This window comes from Haliaeetus albicilla, chromosome 19 (genome assembly GCF_947461875.1).
Source record: "Haliaeetus albicilla chromosome 19, bHalAlb1.1, whole genome shotgun sequence".
Classification (NCBI taxonomy): domain Eukaryota; kingdom Metazoa; phylum Chordata; class Aves; order Accipitriformes; family Accipitridae; genus Haliaeetus; species Haliaeetus albicilla.
The window spans coordinates 8,021,748-8,039,970 of NC_091501.1; the positions used below are offsets into that span (position 1 = coordinate 8,021,748).

An 18,223-nucleotide genomic window follows, 5' to 3' on the forward strand; every position below is an offset into this window, starting at 1 on the left:
AATTGAAGATGGGTTGAGCCCCCCACCCCGGTGTCTGAGCATACACTCGGCAGGAAAGCTTGTGGGTTAAAGCAAGCAGCGTGCTTAATCTGTGCCCTGGGATTAAGATGAGCTTTTCTAATGAGAAAAGTGGCTGCGATCAGGCCAAGGGATATAGCATTGGAAACCAGAAACATCAGCGGAGGAAGCCAGCTCTCCCCTGTTGCAGCCTGGAACGCGTGGCTGTGTTTCTCGCTGACCTGAGTGGATGGGGATTAGCACAGCGGGGGCGGGGGGAGGCAGAAAATCAGGTTTGCAGTGGGAAGCGCTATGCTGGCAAGGTATGGGCAGGGTGAGAAGGAGTTTGGTGCTTGTCTCTCGCTAGCCATGCCATCCCAGGGCAGCCAGGGTTAGGGGAGCAGGCTGGGCCACCCTGCTCCTCGGCACGGCTGTTCCTACTCAGCGGGAGCTCCCGTAAGGGTGAGCAGTTACAGAGTGCAGCACCTCGACCGCTCGCGCAACCCCAGCTCCCGAGGGGCAGCAATTTCTGCCTCCAACAGGGACAACCTGCTGCTGGTCATGTCTTGGTCCACTGAGGGGGATGTAGAGAAAATCGGGAGTGGGGTTGAGCCAGGAAGGAGGGAGGGCTGGGGGGAAGGTGTGCTAAGGTTTGGGTTTACTTCCTAATATCCTTGTTTTGATTTGATTGGTAGTAAATTAAATTGATTTTGTTTCTTTCCCAAGTTAAGCCTGTCTTTTGCTCATGACCGTAAGTGGGGAGTGATCCTTCCCAATCCTTATTTCGACCCACCAGCCTGCCTTTATATTTTCCTCTCATCCTACCGTGGCCAGGGGAGGGGAGTGGGCAAGCGGTTGTGTGGTACTTTGTTACCAGCTGGGCTGAAACCACGACAGTGGCTTATTCCTCAGATGGCTTTTTAACTGCCCAGGGGTTTCACAGTTAAATCCCAGCCTTGCCTGATAGCGACGGTGGATCCCAGCAGGAGCTGAGATGGCCGTTGCACCTAAAGTGGCAGAAAACGCCATTGGCTTGGAGGAAATCCACACAGAGAGACAAGAACACCCAAAAGGTGGGTTTGTATTGGCAGGACTAGAAATTTGGGTCGTCATTTAGCCAGGGTAGAGAGAGGGTCCCCAGTCCTGGCACTCCAGCTGCCTAAAACCTCTGTTCGTGGAGTCACAAGCATCAGCTTCATACTGCCCCTCTCCCATCACAGCTACCCAACTGGTGGCTGCTGCCTCTGGTGGAGGGAAGAGCTGGCTGGCTTGGTTTTTCTCAGGCCTCTGCTTTGTGTAAACGTTTTATTATACCTGTAATTCAAAGATTCTTTAATTTTGGATAATTCAGTTTTTAAAATAAAAATGTATTCTATTTCAAAAGCATTTTAAAGTGAAAGAAAATGTAGAAAAGCATAAAAAGAGAAGTTCTGCATCTGCCAAAAAAAAAAAAAAGAATTTTCTCCCGAATTTCTGCAGTAAGTTCTGTTCCATTTCAGAGCTCATGTTGATGGGTTTGAGATGACTTAGCTGGGAGATAAATGGCCTGACAGAAAAATTTATGCAGCTATGACTTTACTTAAATAAGAGCTTAAAAGTATACATATATACTGAAAGCTTTCTGCCAGGTCTGTTTATAAAGCCACCCCAGCTCTGATCTTGAGATGCTTTGTTTGCTCCTGAAATGCAGGGGAAAAGCCAGGAATAAAGGCTTAGGAGATGAAACTGAGCCCAGGGTCCCTGGCTGTGCTCATCATGCAGGGCTCGGACCCAGGGCAGCCCCCAGCTCCCACCACCCGTGCTGGGAACAGGTCCGTACCCCAGGGGTGCAGAGGGACTGAGCCTCACGGCAGTTTGGGCAGGGAAAGAGAGTAGACCATTGCCCAGATGCAGTCCCAGCCATGTGTTTCTGAAGCAGCTGGGGTAACTCAGTACAAGGCTGTCCTTCCCCCATGCCCAGCCTGCCCCTTCCTTGCTGGCTGCTGTTCCAGCAACCCCCTGACACGCCTGGCCACCAGTGTGCCCAGTAGCTGGTCAGTGGACACACAACTGGTAGATGTTTCCAGCCTTTTTCCTGGTGTGGTTGCACAGTAGCATGAAAAATGTTGACATTTCATAAAAAGGAGGTAGAATTTGACTGCTGAGGGTTTTTTTTGCCTCTGTCTTTCTTTCCCTTTGGTGTTCAGGGCAGAAGACATTTACAGTGGAAGAAGCGGTGGAAACCATTGGGTTTGGGAGGTTCCACATCATGCTTTTCCTGATCATGGGCAGCACTGGGGTAGGTGTCTGCAGCCACCTGCACTGGCCTGAGAAAATACTTTTCTCATTTTCCTTATTACCGTGCAATAACAACCATAAGCACCATGGGCACAAATTGCAGCCCATTTTTTTTTCACACATACCTTCTCAAGCATAATTTCTGCTGTTGTCGTCTTCGGCCAAAATCAATATGGGCCACAATTGATATCAGACCTATTTCAGGCCAAAGCTGAGCAGATTGGCCCAGAGCATCCTGGCCTGGCCCCTGCCCTGGAGCACTGTCCCATTGGGCAACACTGATGAGGCACGTCTTCGATAGTGCCTGAGGGTTACGTTCAGCCTCCTGACTCCATTTTCCATGCCATCCCCAGGGCACCCAAACCCTGTGCAATCTGGCATGGATAGGCTACCCTCCTCTCACCCTTGGCTCCCTGAAAAATTTCCTAACTGGCAGGATCTTATGTTAATGGTGTATCTGGTTTGGGAACTGGGACAAAAGCCTGAGGCCAGACTGGGGTAAAGATGGGATGGGGCCATATCCATGAGGATCACTGCAGCTGAGGTGTAAGAGCCTTTAGCTGTGTGTGATAGGCTCATTTCTTAACTGAAGCCAGCTGCTGGGACAAACAGCCAATGGAGCAATGAAGTGTTTAATCAAAACCAGTTTTACGTCATCTTTGTGTTAGATACCCAAATTCACAGCAGGGTACCTAACCAAGCAGCTTGGTTTCCAGAGATAGTTGAAGACCTTCCACTAGCACAGCTGGGCAAGAGTGTCCTCTGCAAAAGCTGAGTCTTTCCAGCCTTCCTAGATACACAGTGTAGCCAGATACCTGCTTTCTAGGTGCACCTTTCTCACTTTCTCTCCCTGTTTCCAAGCGCTCACGTCTTCCAGATCAGGCACAGGGCTCAGACCACTGTGGAGGCCCCATGGCTTCACAGCGCTGTTTTGACACGGTGGGACTGCCATGGCTGCAGGCTTGGTAGGACTGAGGGACTTTCCCCCATGGGCTCCTTGTGGCTTCCCTTCTTGCTAACGTGCACACTCGTTCCCAAAGGTGGCTGAAGCCATGGAGATCATGCTGATAGCCGTTGTGTCCCCTCTCATCCGATGCGAGTGGCAGCTTCAAGACTGGCAGGTGGCTTTAGTGACAACGGTGAGTGACTTTGTGTTCCCCTCATGCAGGTCATCCACTACGTGGTCATTGTCAGCGGCACCACGATGGGCTTGCTTTGTAAAGTACATTTCCCAGTGGATCAAATAAATTCCTAGGGCCTCCTCTCAGGTGCAAGAACACCACCGCAACTGTAGAAAACCAGAAAGCGAGCTGACGTGAGCACACATCTGTGCCCAGAGCTGTAATGCCAAAACAAGCCCCCAGTTCCGTATTCTTATTTTGAAGTCCTTGCCATCCAACCCCCAGCTTTGAGGGTCGAAGCGCTGAGCGCCTACATGGAGGAAGTCAACCCCTGAAAGGCGCCTCGCTCACGGTTCTGGGCGCTGCAGTTCATCCTGCTGTTCGGAAAACACTCGACTCGCCCACAGTTCAAAGGGCAGAGCTGCCCGGTGCTGCTGGGAGCGGGGTCTCCACAGCCGTGCTTCAATTCCCCTTAGATGGTGTTTTTTGGCTACATGGTCTTCAGCGTAGTGCTCGGGCTCCTGGCCGACAGGTATGGCCGCTGGAAGGTGAGTGAGCGCCGGGGGCCGCACGTCCTTTTCCTACGCCTCCCAGGAGCCACGCGCCTGGCTGAGCCCGTGGTTTGGTGACTCTAATTTTTCCCCTTTTGCAGATTCTGCTGCTCTCGTTCCTCTGGGCAGCCTATTTCTCCCTGCTGACCTCGTTTGCCCCATCCTACATCTGGTTCGTGTTCCTGCGGGCCATGGTAGGAGGCGGCGTGTCGGGCCACGCGCAAGGGTAAGGCCGCGCCTGGTGGCACGGGCAGCGGCGAGGCGGCCTTTGCAGGGAGGTTAGCGAAGGCACCCGTGGACCCGAGGCAAGAAAAGCCCTTCAGGTCGTTTTGGCTGACGCTGGCGGAGTGCCTGGTTTCCCTCGCGCTGAGCCTGATAAGCCGTGGCTGCGCCGTGACCTGGAGGAGATGGAGGGGAAGGGGCCTCCTCGGGGGCTGGAAGTGGAAAAGGGAGCAAATTTCCACAGAGCCTTAAAACAAAACACCGTGCTGTGACTTTACTGAATCCCAGTCGATCAACCTAAATTGCAGTTCCCAAGGACTCCCGAGCCCTGGAATAGAGGGGGCAGCTGGTTTACGTTAAGCCAGTGACAGAGGGATTATTAAGAACATATATTATAAAAACAATTAGACAGGTAACAGATGAGCAAAGGCTGCTTCCTCGTAAAAAAAGTCACAACAATTCTGCTTAACTAGCAGATTCTTCTTGAACTGATGTAAAACATACCCACTTAAATGAAACTTTTTGCCCTGTTGGGGCGGAAAGGGGGACATGGAGGGAGGGGGGAGAAATCCACAATATTAACAACCACTTCACTAGGAGCCTAGCAAAATAAATTATTTCTTTCGACTCTCTCAGGGAAACAAATGCAACATTTCAGCATCTTCCATGGTTCCTCAAAGTCTGGTTGCTGCCCACAAAGGAAAGCCCCAAACCGGTTGTGCTGACCCTTTGCCGAAGTGAAGGACAGGAGGGAGATAGGTGCTGTTGGGGGGAGAAGGCACCCTGTGCCTGGGTCACGCATCTGCCAAGCTCCGGGCATTGCCTCCCTCACGGGAGAGCCCCCATTGCCTGGCCATGGAGGCTGCTAATGAACCTGATGAGGATGGAGGGAAACCGCACATTTTATAAAACACTTCAATAGCTGAGATAGAAGGAGCCAACGTGGATGTCTCCCCACCCCTCTCTCTTTCCAGCCGAGGAAGCACAAGTCATGCCTGTGAGCTTGGGAGATGCCAGTGCCAGGCCCTCCCCCAAGGGCTATCTAACCGTTTGATAAAAAGTGGAACAGACTGTTTTCTTTATTTAACAAAAAAAAAAAGATTCACTAAAAATTGTTCATTTCTACAAACACACTCTATGCCTGTGCCCAGGCCTATGCCTGTGCTGATGCCTCAGTCAACCCACAGGACCTTCCCGTAGGTTTCCTGATGCACAGACTGCAGTGTTTACCTGCCTGTATCCTACGGCCGTGGCCTGGAAAGGATTCATGCCATGTATCTCCCTTGCATGTAATTTGGGCTTGCCTGAGTGGAAGGCATATCGAGCAGGGATCCCCTGTCTCAGGGTGCTCAGTGGTGGAAGAGGAATGGTACTCTGCCTACGGGCAGCAACGTCCAGCACTGACTGAGCTGAGCTGAACTGCTACTTGATTAGCATAGAAATTCTCATTGTTGCTGTATTTCCGCATTTTTTTCCCCCTTTTTCACTAGGCTTATCATAAAAACGGAATTTTTGCCCACCAAATACCGAGGATACATGTTGCCTTTATCTCAGGTAAGAGTGAGCACGTTACTGTTTCTTCTAGCCCTGAGTCCTGGGAGACTTGTCCCACTGCTGTTTGGAAGCTGGGTCTCCAGCACGTCAGCCTTTCTCCCAGACTATTCACACTTATCTGGGTTGAAGCGAGTGCTGCCTCCTGCATCCCGGAGCACGGCATCTGTGTTATTAAAGATGTACACAGGCAGCTGCCTGCAGAAGAGAGGCAATATCTTCTCAAATAATTGGATGCTCCGAACGTCGCATGGGGACTGCGATTGACGGCTGGCACTCAGCCTCTCGGATGCCCTATCAATAACCGTGCTGCCTGCTCTAACGGGGCCAGTGCCAATGACCCTTTCCAGCCAGCCCTGGGGCTAGCAGCATCACTGGCCCCCTCCGGGCCTGGGCTCATCCCTCCTCTCTTTGGACTTGTTTAATAACAATGTATTAATAAGGTGATTCCCAGATGAGATCCTAATCTGGGTGTCTCCCTGTCTCTGCTCAGGGATGGCACAGAGCTTTGTGTAGGATAGGGTAGCATAGATAGTCCGAAATTCAGCCTGAGATGTGCTGGGAGGGTTGCGCCCGCTTGCTGGGCAAAGACCACAGCAAGCGTGACTCGGGTTGTTGCTTACTTCTGCAATGGGCACTTGCTGCATGTGCAAATGATCTGCGGAGGCCTCCTTGAGCACACAAATTCATCTGACTGTTGAACCAAAAGTGTTTGTATATGGTCTTTGTGGCAGGGATAATTTGCTTTTCATTACTGCCTGTTTGATCCCAGGGCTTCATTACCAAAGTATCATCAGAAACACAAAGAAGGTTTATAAAAAAGAACGATCTTGTATTCTCCCCAGAAATTTGTTATTGCTGCCCACAGATTACTCATAAACTTGCTGCAGCTTTTATATATTTGTTTGTGCTTTGTGTTGGCTGAGCTCCCTTGGGTGGTCCCCTGGAAAGGGATGCGGCCCCTAATGGCAACAAGTGAACTTTGGGGAGGAATGTACTTGGAGATCGAGGGGCCAGATTCTCCATTGGTATAACTTGGCACTGACTCTACTGGAGATCCACCAACTTCCAGCAGTGGAAATCTGGCCCGTTTTTGCCTTCGGTGCTTGTAAATCTGGTGCTCCCCTGCAGAGATTTAGACAAGAGGAAAATTCATGGGCATGAGCATTAGCAGAGAAGAGACTGGAAGGACAAAAGAAGTGGCTTTAAGTACAATGGTAGCCACAGCAAGTTATCTGTTTTCATGTGGAGCTAATTAAGACTATCTTCAGCCGTCCCTCCCCAAATCCTTGTCTGTCTTTCCCTCTTTCCTTCAACCCAAGCTCAGCTTTTCAGACACCCATGGGATGGCTCAGTTTGAACCACAGTGCTCCCCAGCACAGATCTCCACCTATCCATGGAACCAGACCAGAAGGGGAGAAAATAAACAAATTGTTGCCATGTGTTCATGTTTTAACCCCTTCCTTTCCCTCGGAAAGGTGTTTTGGTTGGCAGGATCCTTGCTAATCATTGGCCTGGCATCAGTGGTGAACCCAACCATCGGCTGGCGGTGGCTGATCAGAATTGCCTCCATCCCCGGGATCCTTCTCATCCTGGTGTTCAAGGTAGGAAGAGCTCGTCTCCCCCCTCCCCGCCGCACCGCCACGGACCTGGCATCTCTCCAGGCACCAAGAGGCATTGCCCTCCACCCCCTGCAAGCCTGGGGCTGTCCTTGTGTCTTCCTTTCACCATCACAGCCCTGTCACCCAGGGGGCTTGGGAAGGTCCTGATGGCCTGGGGGGGCTGCAGACCAGCTGCTGGGGAGATGTCACCCTGCGGGAGATGGCTTGGCTTTGCTTTGCTTTTGCAAAGCCTCTGGCTTTGCTGCCCTGCTGTATCCCTCCAGCACCCCAGGGACCATGGTGATTGGCCAGGCATCAAGAGGAAGACAGGCTAGGCAGGGTATAGAAAAAATCACAAGTAAAATATCTTCGGTCTAGTGCTGGCCACAGCGTACCCTCTTCAGTCTTTACATTTGCTAGGGCTGAGGAAAGAAGCCTCAATATAATGTTCACAAAGCAAATGGGTGTCAGGGTCAACTGCTGCTTCCCCAGGTTTGCTCATGCTTCAGAAATATCAGTCTTGGACATGAGGGTCATCTTATTTGTGGAGAGTGATGTGGAAAATCCCTATTACAGTGCTTATGGGCACTGCAGTGCTAAGCTGTGGCGAGTGCAAGCCATGCAGATGCGAAAGCTCTTCCTGCAGCTGAGTGAATGCACAAATCCATTTGGGGTGCTACCTGGGCAGTCAAATCCAAGGCTGCTGTGAACATCCACTTGTATAACTAACTTTGACGTTTGGTTTCCCTGGTCATTTTTGCCAGAAAAAAATGGGTAGCACAAGTTTTTAGTCCAGAAGAAAAAAAAGACACAGTCAGCATACATACCTTTAAAAGAAAGGAGTCTTTAATTCATATTTCAGTGAAAAAGATGTAATTGTTTATAATTTAATAGAGCCATCATTTAATGAAAAGTGATTTTATTTTGGAAAGAGCACAGGTGTGGGTGAACATTGCAAATGCTGATGATTTGTGAGTTTGCTCCTAAAGTTCATCCATGCCTTCCTTTTTTTTCAATGGCCTTGTTAAGTCTCCCAAGACTTTTGCTTAAGTGACACGTGCCTCATCCCTTTTTAGAATTTCAACTAATTAAGGGTTGATTTTGTTGAACCTGTGTCTTTGGCTTCCACCTCTCATGAGTACTTGCCACAGACGGCTCAGTAGCCGACCCCTGGGAGCTGGACCAAGAAATGGGTTTGTTGGGCAGGGTGAGCCCCCCGACATGGGGTACGGGGAGCTGGGACATGCAGGGGTGCCCCAGGGCATGGCTAGGGAGGAGAACAGCCAAAAAGCTGCTCCAGCTCAGGCAGTGCCCTGTGCTAACCTGGCCGGGCTCCTGGGCACGACGGGAAGCTGTGAGTAGGGTTTGCGTGGACAGGGAGGCGCAGAAAGCCTTTCTGACACCGCTCCGCTTTCAGTTCATCCCAGAGTCAGCGCGGTACAACATCTCCACGGGAAACGTGGCGGCTGCCCTGGCCACGCTGCAGAGGATAGCCGAGATGAACGGGGCGGTGATGCCCGAGGGGGTGCTGAGGGAGCCCGCCAAGGTAAACCAAACCCCGGCGCTGCCGGGCCCCTCCGTCCCAGGCAGGGCTGCGGCATCAGGGGGTTGGGGAGGGAGCGGGACCACCAAGCACATCTCACTCTGCCTCTTTCTGCCTCCCAAAAGCATGTGTGGGTGTTGCAGGTGGGGCAGGAGAGGAGCTGAGGGCCAGGCTGCTCCCCCCTTACCCCCAGTTTAGGCCCTGCTGGCTGCAGGGTGGGAGGACTTATTCAGGTGGCTCCTTTCCCCAAGAGAGGAAGATTGGGTGAAACTATTGTCCAGGGCTTTAAAACTATTATCCAGCTCTTTTAAGTCCCTTTCCTGGAACTCTTTGCTGCTTATTTAATCCCACAGGCACCAAGCATTGTCCTTAGCAATTCATGCAAGATGGTGCTATTGTATTGGAATTAATTAGGATTAAAGCTTCCCTGTAGTTTAATTGAATTTATGTAATGGACCCGCATTGGCTGTGGGAAGGGTTTTTGTTAGTTGTGCACCCTCTCAGGCTTAACCAATGATGAGGAAAATAAAAATAAAGGCAACCCAAACCGTCCATGTGAACTCGTGTCCCCTCAGCAGTGGGATGCTGGGGCAGCTGCTGGCTCTTGGGGAGCAGTGGGGCAGGCAGGGCCCCCTGGTGCCTGCTCGCCTCTCTGCTCGCTGGCATTTCAGGCCTCCTGGCAAGACGTATGTGGCCACAAACTTGCTTCACAGGCAGAGCAGCAGATGCTGGTCCTCTCTCCCCAGCACGTGGGCAATGGGAGCTGCCAGCAGCTCTGGCAGTGCTGGTCCCCCCAGCAGCCACCAAGTCCCCCTCCAGCACCATGATGTTCATGCTGGGGCCAAATTACAGGGAGCCGGGAGGTCATGTGTGGGCTGGGAGGGCTCGGGGTGTTCTCTTCTCCTCCCCTCCATCCTTTGCAGCACGTCCTCTTGTGGGCATCCTTTGGGAAGAGGGGCTTTCCTCTCCGGAGGGCTGATGGGGTGCTGTGTTGCACCATCTGTCAGTCTGTCTGTCTGTCATCGGCAGCCTGGGGTGAGGGCAGGGCGGGCTGGGGTGCCAGCTGCTGCTGCAGAACACTGGGTCCTGTACAAAAGATGCCTTTTTGAAACCTTTTATTTCTCTCAAACAATTTGCAGGAAAGGAGAGGAAGATTCAAGGACCTCATCCACCCCAAATACTTCAGAACCACTTTGCAGATATGGATCATATGGTAAAAAAAAAGCTTTTTTTTTTTTTTTCCTCTTGCCTATCACCTCATTCTCTCAGTTGAATGTGTGCAGAGAGCAGAAGTCTCCCGTTGACTTTGCCATTACAAGGCAGCACTTCTGCCTCAGGAGGTGGCTGCAGATCCTTGGCAGCTGGAGGGGCAGTATGTGGGCATGGGGCACGGTCTGCTTGTCCTGATCTCAGACCATGCCTCAGGCACCCTGCGTCGGTCGGCGTTAACGTAGGCAGAAAAAGGCTGGACATCCAGGATGGTGCAGGGCACCGTGAGTCCTTCCTCGGGACAGGGCAGCTCAGGGGACGTGGGGTGGGAGCCAGGCGAGAGCCCTGCCTGCAGCGCGCACCAGCGATGGGCCCACGACTCCGCTACCCTTCTTGGTGTAGACTTGGTCTTCCAGCGAGGAGGAGAAATGCGTCACCTTTGCAGGCCAGCCAATATATCAGTGAAATAGGGCTCCAACAGAAACTCATTAATGGTTACCAGTGCCACTGGCCAGGGAAAATTAAGATTGAAGAGAGACAGGTTTCATACGCAATGTTCCTGGTAGCTGTATGCAAAGGTAATATAAGTTTCATTGACTTTGCTGTCTGGAATGGAAATGTATAAATAATGGCTCCGTGGGAACTCATTGACCCAAAATGTTGCTAGGCGAGTCAGGCCTTGAATTTTTAATGTTTTATGAAATATCTTTCTTTTTGTTTTTTAATCCTCCTTTCTCCCTCAGTCCTCCCAGGAGTCGCTGGCCTGCTCTCGGGTTTGCATTCTCACCCCCCTGTGCCCTAAGCATCCCCCACCTCCCCAGGCAGCTCGTTTCCTAGCCCAGATTCTGCTGCTCGTTTCTGAAACTGCCAGGGGGGATGAAAAAGTGAAAATTACTTCCCGGCCTGCTTATGATTAGGCGTGTGCTGAATTACTTGATAATGACACAGCCAGGCTGCCATCACCAACGCTGTGCTCTGGACAGCCAGCCAGGGTGCGACGTGAGCCTCTCCAGCCAGTTAATGAAAACTCCTTTCGAAAATCCCTGGGCAGAAAGGATAAGGACTGAAAAAAATCTGGACAGTTGCTTCGTGAAAGCTGCAAGCATCGGGGCCTGGTGTCGAGAATCCCCGGTCCACGGGGAAGGGGTGGTTTGGAAATGTCGCCACTTGCAGCCCTGCTTGAGGGAAGGGGCACGCTCTCCCCTGCTGCAGAGCGAGAACCAGCACTAAGGGACAAGCAAAAAGACAAACTAAGAGCTGAGGTGGGGTCCCCCGAGGAAGAGGGGTGCACGGACATAGGTGGTAGTGGGGTGACCAGTGACCTGGTGGGTACCCGGGTCCCTGCTAGGCTCAGGCTAAGGGCGTCCATCACGCAGAGCTGGTGCACACAGCGGGGGTCCCAGCGCACCCCAAACCTGCTGCATTTCAGTTTCCTCACTTTCTCCGTCCTTGCTGCCGCTCACTGCAGCGTTTCCCCCCACAGGCTTGGCATAGCGTTTGCTTATTACGGCGTCATCTTGGCCAGCACCGAGTTACTGGAGCGGGACCTCGTCTGCGGCTCCGCGGCCCCACCGGCGCAGGACTCCGGCGATGACTCCGAGGAGAGCCGCAGCCCCTGCCACTGCCGCTTGTTTGGGCCCGCCGCCTACCAGACCACGATCATCAGCACCGTCGGGGAGATCGCACGTAACCGCTTCTCCCCTCCCTGCCCTGCCTTCCCCTTCTTGCAGCCAGCCAATACTCCCTGCAAAGCTTTTAGCTGTGCATGCGCTTCGTGATGTGCCAGGGGTCCAAATGTCCTCAGTGTTGCTGGCAAGTGCCAGGCGCAGGCTCTTCAAATGCAGGTCCAGGGCACAAGACATGAGCTGGTGGCGAGGTAGGGCATTGCTCCCCAGGTGAATAATTCAGCTTCTGATGACAGCATGGGTCCTTCCAACAGCAGAGCCAAGGACCTCCTTTGCAGTTAGTACATACTAACGGTCTTGGTTAAACTCCAGGGGAAATTGCTCCTAACTTACCCAGAACTGAGCCTGGCTTCCCAAATTCCCAGACGTGTAGTTTTTGGAAAGTAAGTCATAAACAAGCAAGGATTGCAAATAGTCAGATTGATGTAGTTGAACACACCACACAAGTGCGCTATTTTCCAAGAGATGGCGGCCTCAGGAGCAGGTCCTGTGCTGAGGACTACGGTGAAGGACAGGTACGTGCCCAGGGGAGCTGCAGCTAACGAAAATGCTTCCCGGTGCAGCCTGCCTGGGAGTGAAAGAACCTGGCACTGCGCGTGGGTCTAGTATTGCAACACCCCTGGGAGGTGAAACGTTTTCCCTGGTTCACATCTCAGCAACTGAGCTACAAAGCGACCGGTTGTTGGATCCTGCACCAGTCCAGGGGTGCGCTCAGGGGTCTGCTTGGCTCCCGGCTCATGGGGGGACTCAACGGGGCAGACGCCGGGCCCTGGTGTTTGGCTGGGCTGTGGCCGGAGGGGGCAAAACCACCCAGGCCTGCAGTGCTCACCCAGCGGGTGCCTTCCTTGCATGGCTCAGGACAGGCGTTGGTGTCCTGCCGTAGTACAGCAGGGAAATTTCCGGGAAGGACAGGCTCCAGCTTCTGAGGGGAAGGACAAACAAAAAAAGGGCGTAGGGGCAAATTACAGGGTTTGGCTACAGGAAGAGAATTACAGCATTTGTGCGTTTTATAGAGCATTTCGTAGGTGCTGGGCCTGCAGAGAGGTATTTTTGAGGCACACTGCATAAGGTCTGTCAAGACAGACAATCGTTGCAGTTAGGTCCTCTAACGTTGTACGTTTTCCTTTTTATCTCCAGTAAATCCTTTGAACATTCTCGGCATCAATTTCCTTGGAAGACGACTAAGCCTGTGTATCACCATGGGATGTACGGCCCTATTCTTTCTTCTCCTTAATATCTGCACCTCGAGGTAGTCTGGATCAGCACGTGGGTCTTGTTGGGGGGTGTGCAGTGCCGAGGGCAGTACCTAGAGTATTCTCAGGTCACCAGTAATTCTTGTACATCCGAAAAAACCCTCTGACTGGTTCTCTCCTCTTCCTGGGAAAGCTGTGGGCACTTCAAGAGGAGCTCAAGGCATCAAGAGAAACGGTGCCACGAGTGCTGTAATTATCAGGTTGATTTGCGAGGATGTGTAAGAAAGACCCCTCTCAAGCTGGCAGAGCTTAATGGTTACTGAAAATCAGGGTGGTTTCAAGCTGAAGATTCCTCTGAACTGGCTGGTAGCCTGATGGCTGGTCGCCAGTGGTGTCCCCCTGCCGCCTGCTCCGTGGGCCACTGGCCCTGGCGGCTGGCTAAATACTTGGGAGCTGGAGTGGGAGGCTGCAAATAGGCGTTAAACTAAATAAGGCCCTACCAGGAAGCTTACAGTCGTTCAGTACGGCATTGGCCTCTGTACTGCTATTATTACTATTTTCAGTTTTCCCTGAAACTGAGCCTGGCCATCATATTTGCCTGCAACAGTTTTTTTTACAGGGGACCAGAAAGCGAGGGCTAGGCTGGAAGTCAGACTTGACCGTAACGCTGAAGGCACCAGCTGAGCCAGTACAGTCCTGTTCAGATAATTCCCTCCAGCCTCTAACACCGGCCTAAAGGAAACCTAACGTGAAATAATAGCCCCTTGTCAAACACGTCTTGTCACTGGACCAGAGAAAGATTACACTTGTCAGCAACCATCTTTTCCTTATGCTTTCCCTTATAGTAAGTTGGTAAAAGCCCTAGCACAGTGAATATATTAGGCTGTGTCTCTGCTGATCAGGGCTCAGTGATACTAACTCTGCTCCACATGGCTCTCTCTCTAGCACAGGCGTGATTGGGTTTCTCTTCATGCTGCGTGCCTTGGTTTCAGCAAACTTCAACACCATCTACATTTACACAGCAGAGGTAGGTCCTTCTGAAAGTATGTTAAGCTGCTCTGGGGCATGAAAGCCCGTTTGCCTATACCTAGCAATGCTGCCGTATTTATTTTAGAGTCATCTTTCTTGAACAAAATGTCCCTGGCTTCCTTGCCATGCTGTTTTCGTATGCAAGATCAGAGAAGAAATCGGATAATTAGTTGGAGAGATGACAAAAGGAGGTGGAAGAGGAATGCCCTACTGAGCTACCTCTTGGTCAGCTACTACAAAATGTTATTTTTTGAGGATGTTGTGTACCACTATCTTCCAAACCCCACAATCTTTCCTCTCACCAACCCCTGCAAAGTTAGAAAATAGACTACCACTGAAAGGAACTTTTTCCAGCACTTACTTAAGGGACTGATGTCATAGTATAAGGTAGTATATGTTATAAATATATGATTTATTCACTTACTTAATGGAAATTACTGTGTTTTGTCTGTAAATAGTTTTAATCCTTCAGAGAGCTTGTCCTTCATAAAACTTTGGAGCTGTGAGTTCTGGGAGTGAAGTATGCATTGTTGGGTGTTTTTTTTGTTCTTTTTTTAAACAATGGTGTAGAGTTAAATGTATTACCCTTCAGATTGAGTAAAGTGATAAAAAGCAAACTGAAGTAGCTCCCTGGGTTGGCCTGATACTTCTTTTAATAGTACACTATATTATTTAAGCACGCACCAGGCTTGAATAAATACCATCTTTCTAATAGTCCTGGACCGGATGCTGTTGATGTAAAGACCATTGCTGCAACAGCCATATCATAAACCAATACTACTCAGAATTTAATCAATGACCAAAACCAAACTTGGAAATCCCCTTTCGGGCCACATGCCTGGACTATTCTTGAATTACCTCCATTGGCTTGGCCCAGTTAAAGTATTTAAACAAAGGCTTACAGGGGTGTACTTGCTAAAATCTATTGATATTAACAGGACTTAACTAAAGTTAAGCAAAACACATTCTTAAGTGTTTTATTGGCACAGGTTTTTGGGAGACATGAAAAAGACATTCTTCTAAGCCTGGAGGTTTCTTATTGGGATCTGTTTTTCCTCCTAAACAAAAGTGCTGTTGATACAAATAAATAGGCAGTCTTGAAGGCTGCAGACAATATCCTTTCTTCCTGCTTCCCAGATACAGGGCCTGGTAATATAAATTGAATTCTTCCTTTAGCACCCAGCCTATCTTCTGTGACTTTGATGTGCGCTGCCCAGCCCAACTGGGAGAAAGGTCGGTGGTGGGGGGGAACAGACACAGGACAGGGAGCAAACAGCAGGGGAATCACATCCAGCTTTGACTGACTTGTCCTAAAACTTTACTTGGGGCAAAAAGTGGCAGATTTGTAATGGCACAAAAGAGACCCAGAGGAGCCTTTCTTTCTTTTTATATCTTAGCCCACTAGCTGCCCTTGATAATATAATGGGTGTCTCTGAAGAAAAATAATAATTTAAAAAAAAAAAAAACAAAACACATATCACAGATCATTGTTGCATTAATCCGATTTCTTTCTGGTCTGTTTTAGGTTTATCCCACCACAATGCGAGCCCTGGGGATGGGAACAAGTGGGTCATTGTGCCGTGTTGGAGCTATGGTGGCCCCATTTATATCACAAGTAAGAGCACGCTTGCTAATGTTGGTAAACACTGTGCTGATCATTGCTATCAAACATACAGAGAAATGTCCCTGAAGTTCACCAAAAACAAAAAAAAAAAAAAAAAAAAGTATTCAGTTCCCTCTCCAAGTCATTAGTTCTTTATCTGATGTTTTATACAGAGTACTTGTACTTATGTGGTCTTTGCCAGAAGCAGATCTGCAAAATTCCCTTCCCAGAGCTTAGGCTTGCTAGTAAGTTACTTTCTGAAAACTCATAGATACGCAATTTTCTACTGTTGAGGCTCACAGGTGTTTGTGACCCTTTGTCCACTCTTTAATGACTAATTAACTGCCAGCCACCCCATACACTGAGCTGATGGTTGAACTGTTCATTTCCCTGCAGGTTCTTATGAGTGCTTCTTTCCTTGGGGCCCTGTGCCTTTTCTCATCTGTGTGCTTCGTGTGTGCCATCTCTGCGTTCACGCTGCCCATCGAGACCAAAGGCAGGGCACTGCAGGTTTGTGTTACCGCTCTTGGGTATCTAAATGCTCTTTAGAAACTAGGAGGTTATGATTCAGCCAGAACCCAAACCAAATCCTCCCAAGGGTTCATAACCCCAAAGAACACCTGACAGGCAAGCACAGGAATGCGCTGTTGCAGCAGCTTAAAGCACTGTCATCGCAGTTGCCTAAAGCTCATTTCTCATAAAAGAACAAAGGAGAAGGCCTGCCCCAACCCCAGCTCCCTCATGCCAGCACGTTAGCTTCAGCTAGCGCAAGCCCCTCTTTACTGCTGTCTCCAGTCCTGACTTGAAGTTGCTGCTTCACAGGCACATATTCTGTTCTGCCTGTGCTGTAAGGCGAGAGGACAGCAGATACAAGTAATACCTTGAACTACTAAAGCCTTTTCTCCATCAAATTCAAGTCAAAAGCCCCAAATGCATCAGCCTGCTAGCTAAGCCACTGTGGCTAGTGTTTCCTATAAGCAATCAGCCAAAACACTAAGCACAAAGATTAAGGGGGCAGTTCAAATTCAGACATTCTCCCATGCCCAAGTTGCGCTAGTTTAATTACAGGAGGTGGTGAGCAGTTCTGTGATTCTAGTCGATTCAGCTATACCAGCATGGTACTTCTCATGTCACATCACCCTGCCTATTATTCTGCAGTCTTACCTGTATAAACCAGAAGATCATAGGCTCAAATAATCCACATTCTTTAGCAGCCTAGAGCAAGACAGATGTTTGATCAAACTGGTTTAGGTGGGCTTCAGAACCAGACTTTAAAAAAACCATATATACAAACACACACATATTACATACATATAGACACAAACACACACACTTCATTGGGTCACATCATTTAAAGTTTCCACAAGGTGCATGGAACAGTTAACCCTAGGGTTTTCAGAAAAGCAACATATTAATCATTACCTGCTTCTTTAAATGCTTATGTCTTTATGCCATTTAAAATAGCTATGTGATATTCTGTAAAAGACTGGGGAAAAAAAATAACCAATGTTTAATAAGGAAGTGGACAAAGCAACTTAACCTTCCCTTGTCGGTGAAGTTCAATCCCCTGCACAGAGGCCAGAGAGCCACTTAGGCCTTCAAATGGTTGGATTTACAACAATTACTAAGCAAAACACTTCACTGAAACTGCTTTAGACTTAAAAGGAAAACTCTGATTCAGCTACAGTTGGATTAACTTTGGCTAACAGTGGTCAAGAAAATGGGAGTGTAATGATTCCTTAATGGGGTCCCTCCCTTTTCCTGGGGACTTAACTCAATAGCATTATTATCCTCCTTGCTACAAGTAAGAGTTATAAGCTCCAGCTGCTGGCCTTTACATGCACAAGTCAAAAGGACAGAAAAACAAAACTCTGCAGAACTAGCGGTGTAGTTGGAGAAGCCACCATTAGATCTACAATTCAACTTGCTAACTCTTATCTCGTGGTCATTTCAGAGATTACATTTGTGTACATAGTCATTCAGGGATTGCTGAATCATGACTGTTGAACATATTGTCCGAGGCTCTCAGACAGTACAGTCATCCAATCCATGCAAGAATTTAAATACATGACATAAAAGCTCTTTTAACATGGCAACATTTAGTTCTAATGCTCCAGGCAATAGCTGTGCTCCTTACAGCTAGGTCTAAATGAACCAACTAAATAAAGAATATGCAAGTAACTTTTTGTGAAATCTAGACAATGCATTTAAAAAGCATATCTACTCATTTCAGTTTATTAGGACAGCATCAGTGCACTCTCAAAGCAGTCATGGGGATTGCCTGTCAGAGGCAAGACCTTTTGGACATATCCAAATGCATATTATTTTCCCCTGTATCCATTTCTGTTGGTTTTCATGTGCCTTTTATTAATTTTATGTACTTTTTTTTTCTCCCCTTTTTAGCAAGTAAAATGAAAGCAAGTGTTTGATGTTGGATTGGGTAAGAAAGAAAAATAAACCTTTGGAATCTGTCATTTCCTGTGAGCTGCATTTGATGTTGATTGTTTCTCCATATCATTTCCATTATTAAAAACTGCAACTGAACAGTGTAAGAGCTATGATTTGTATAGACAAATGGCAAATTTCTCAAGGACGTTCCCTTTCTTATCATTCAATAAATAGATGCTTTGTGCCTGTCCTG

At 49.3% G+C, this 18,223-nt stretch overlaps 1 protein-coding gene across 1 annotated transcript; it reads left to right on the forward strand.

The window, feature by feature from the left end:
* SVOPL (SVOP like) lies at nt 1–18,097 on the forward strand. The gene is made up of 15 exons (XM_069807511.1): nt 1–1,070; nt 2,184–2,275; nt 3,315–3,413; nt 3,872–3,943; nt 4,048–4,172; nt 5,659–5,722; nt 7,198–7,323; nt 8,738–8,866; nt 10,003–10,076; nt 11,556–11,758; nt 12,895–13,006; nt 13,896–13,977; nt 15,505–15,594; nt 15,979–16,092; nt 17,986–18,097. The coding sequence occupies exons 1-15, from the start codon at nt 992–994 to the stop codon at nt 17,995–17,997; spliced, it is 1,473 nt and encodes a 490-aa protein (XP_069663612.1). The 5' UTR covers nt 1–991; the 3' UTR covers nt 17,998–18,097.
* Nucleotides 18,098–18,223: the final 126 nt, after the last annotated feature.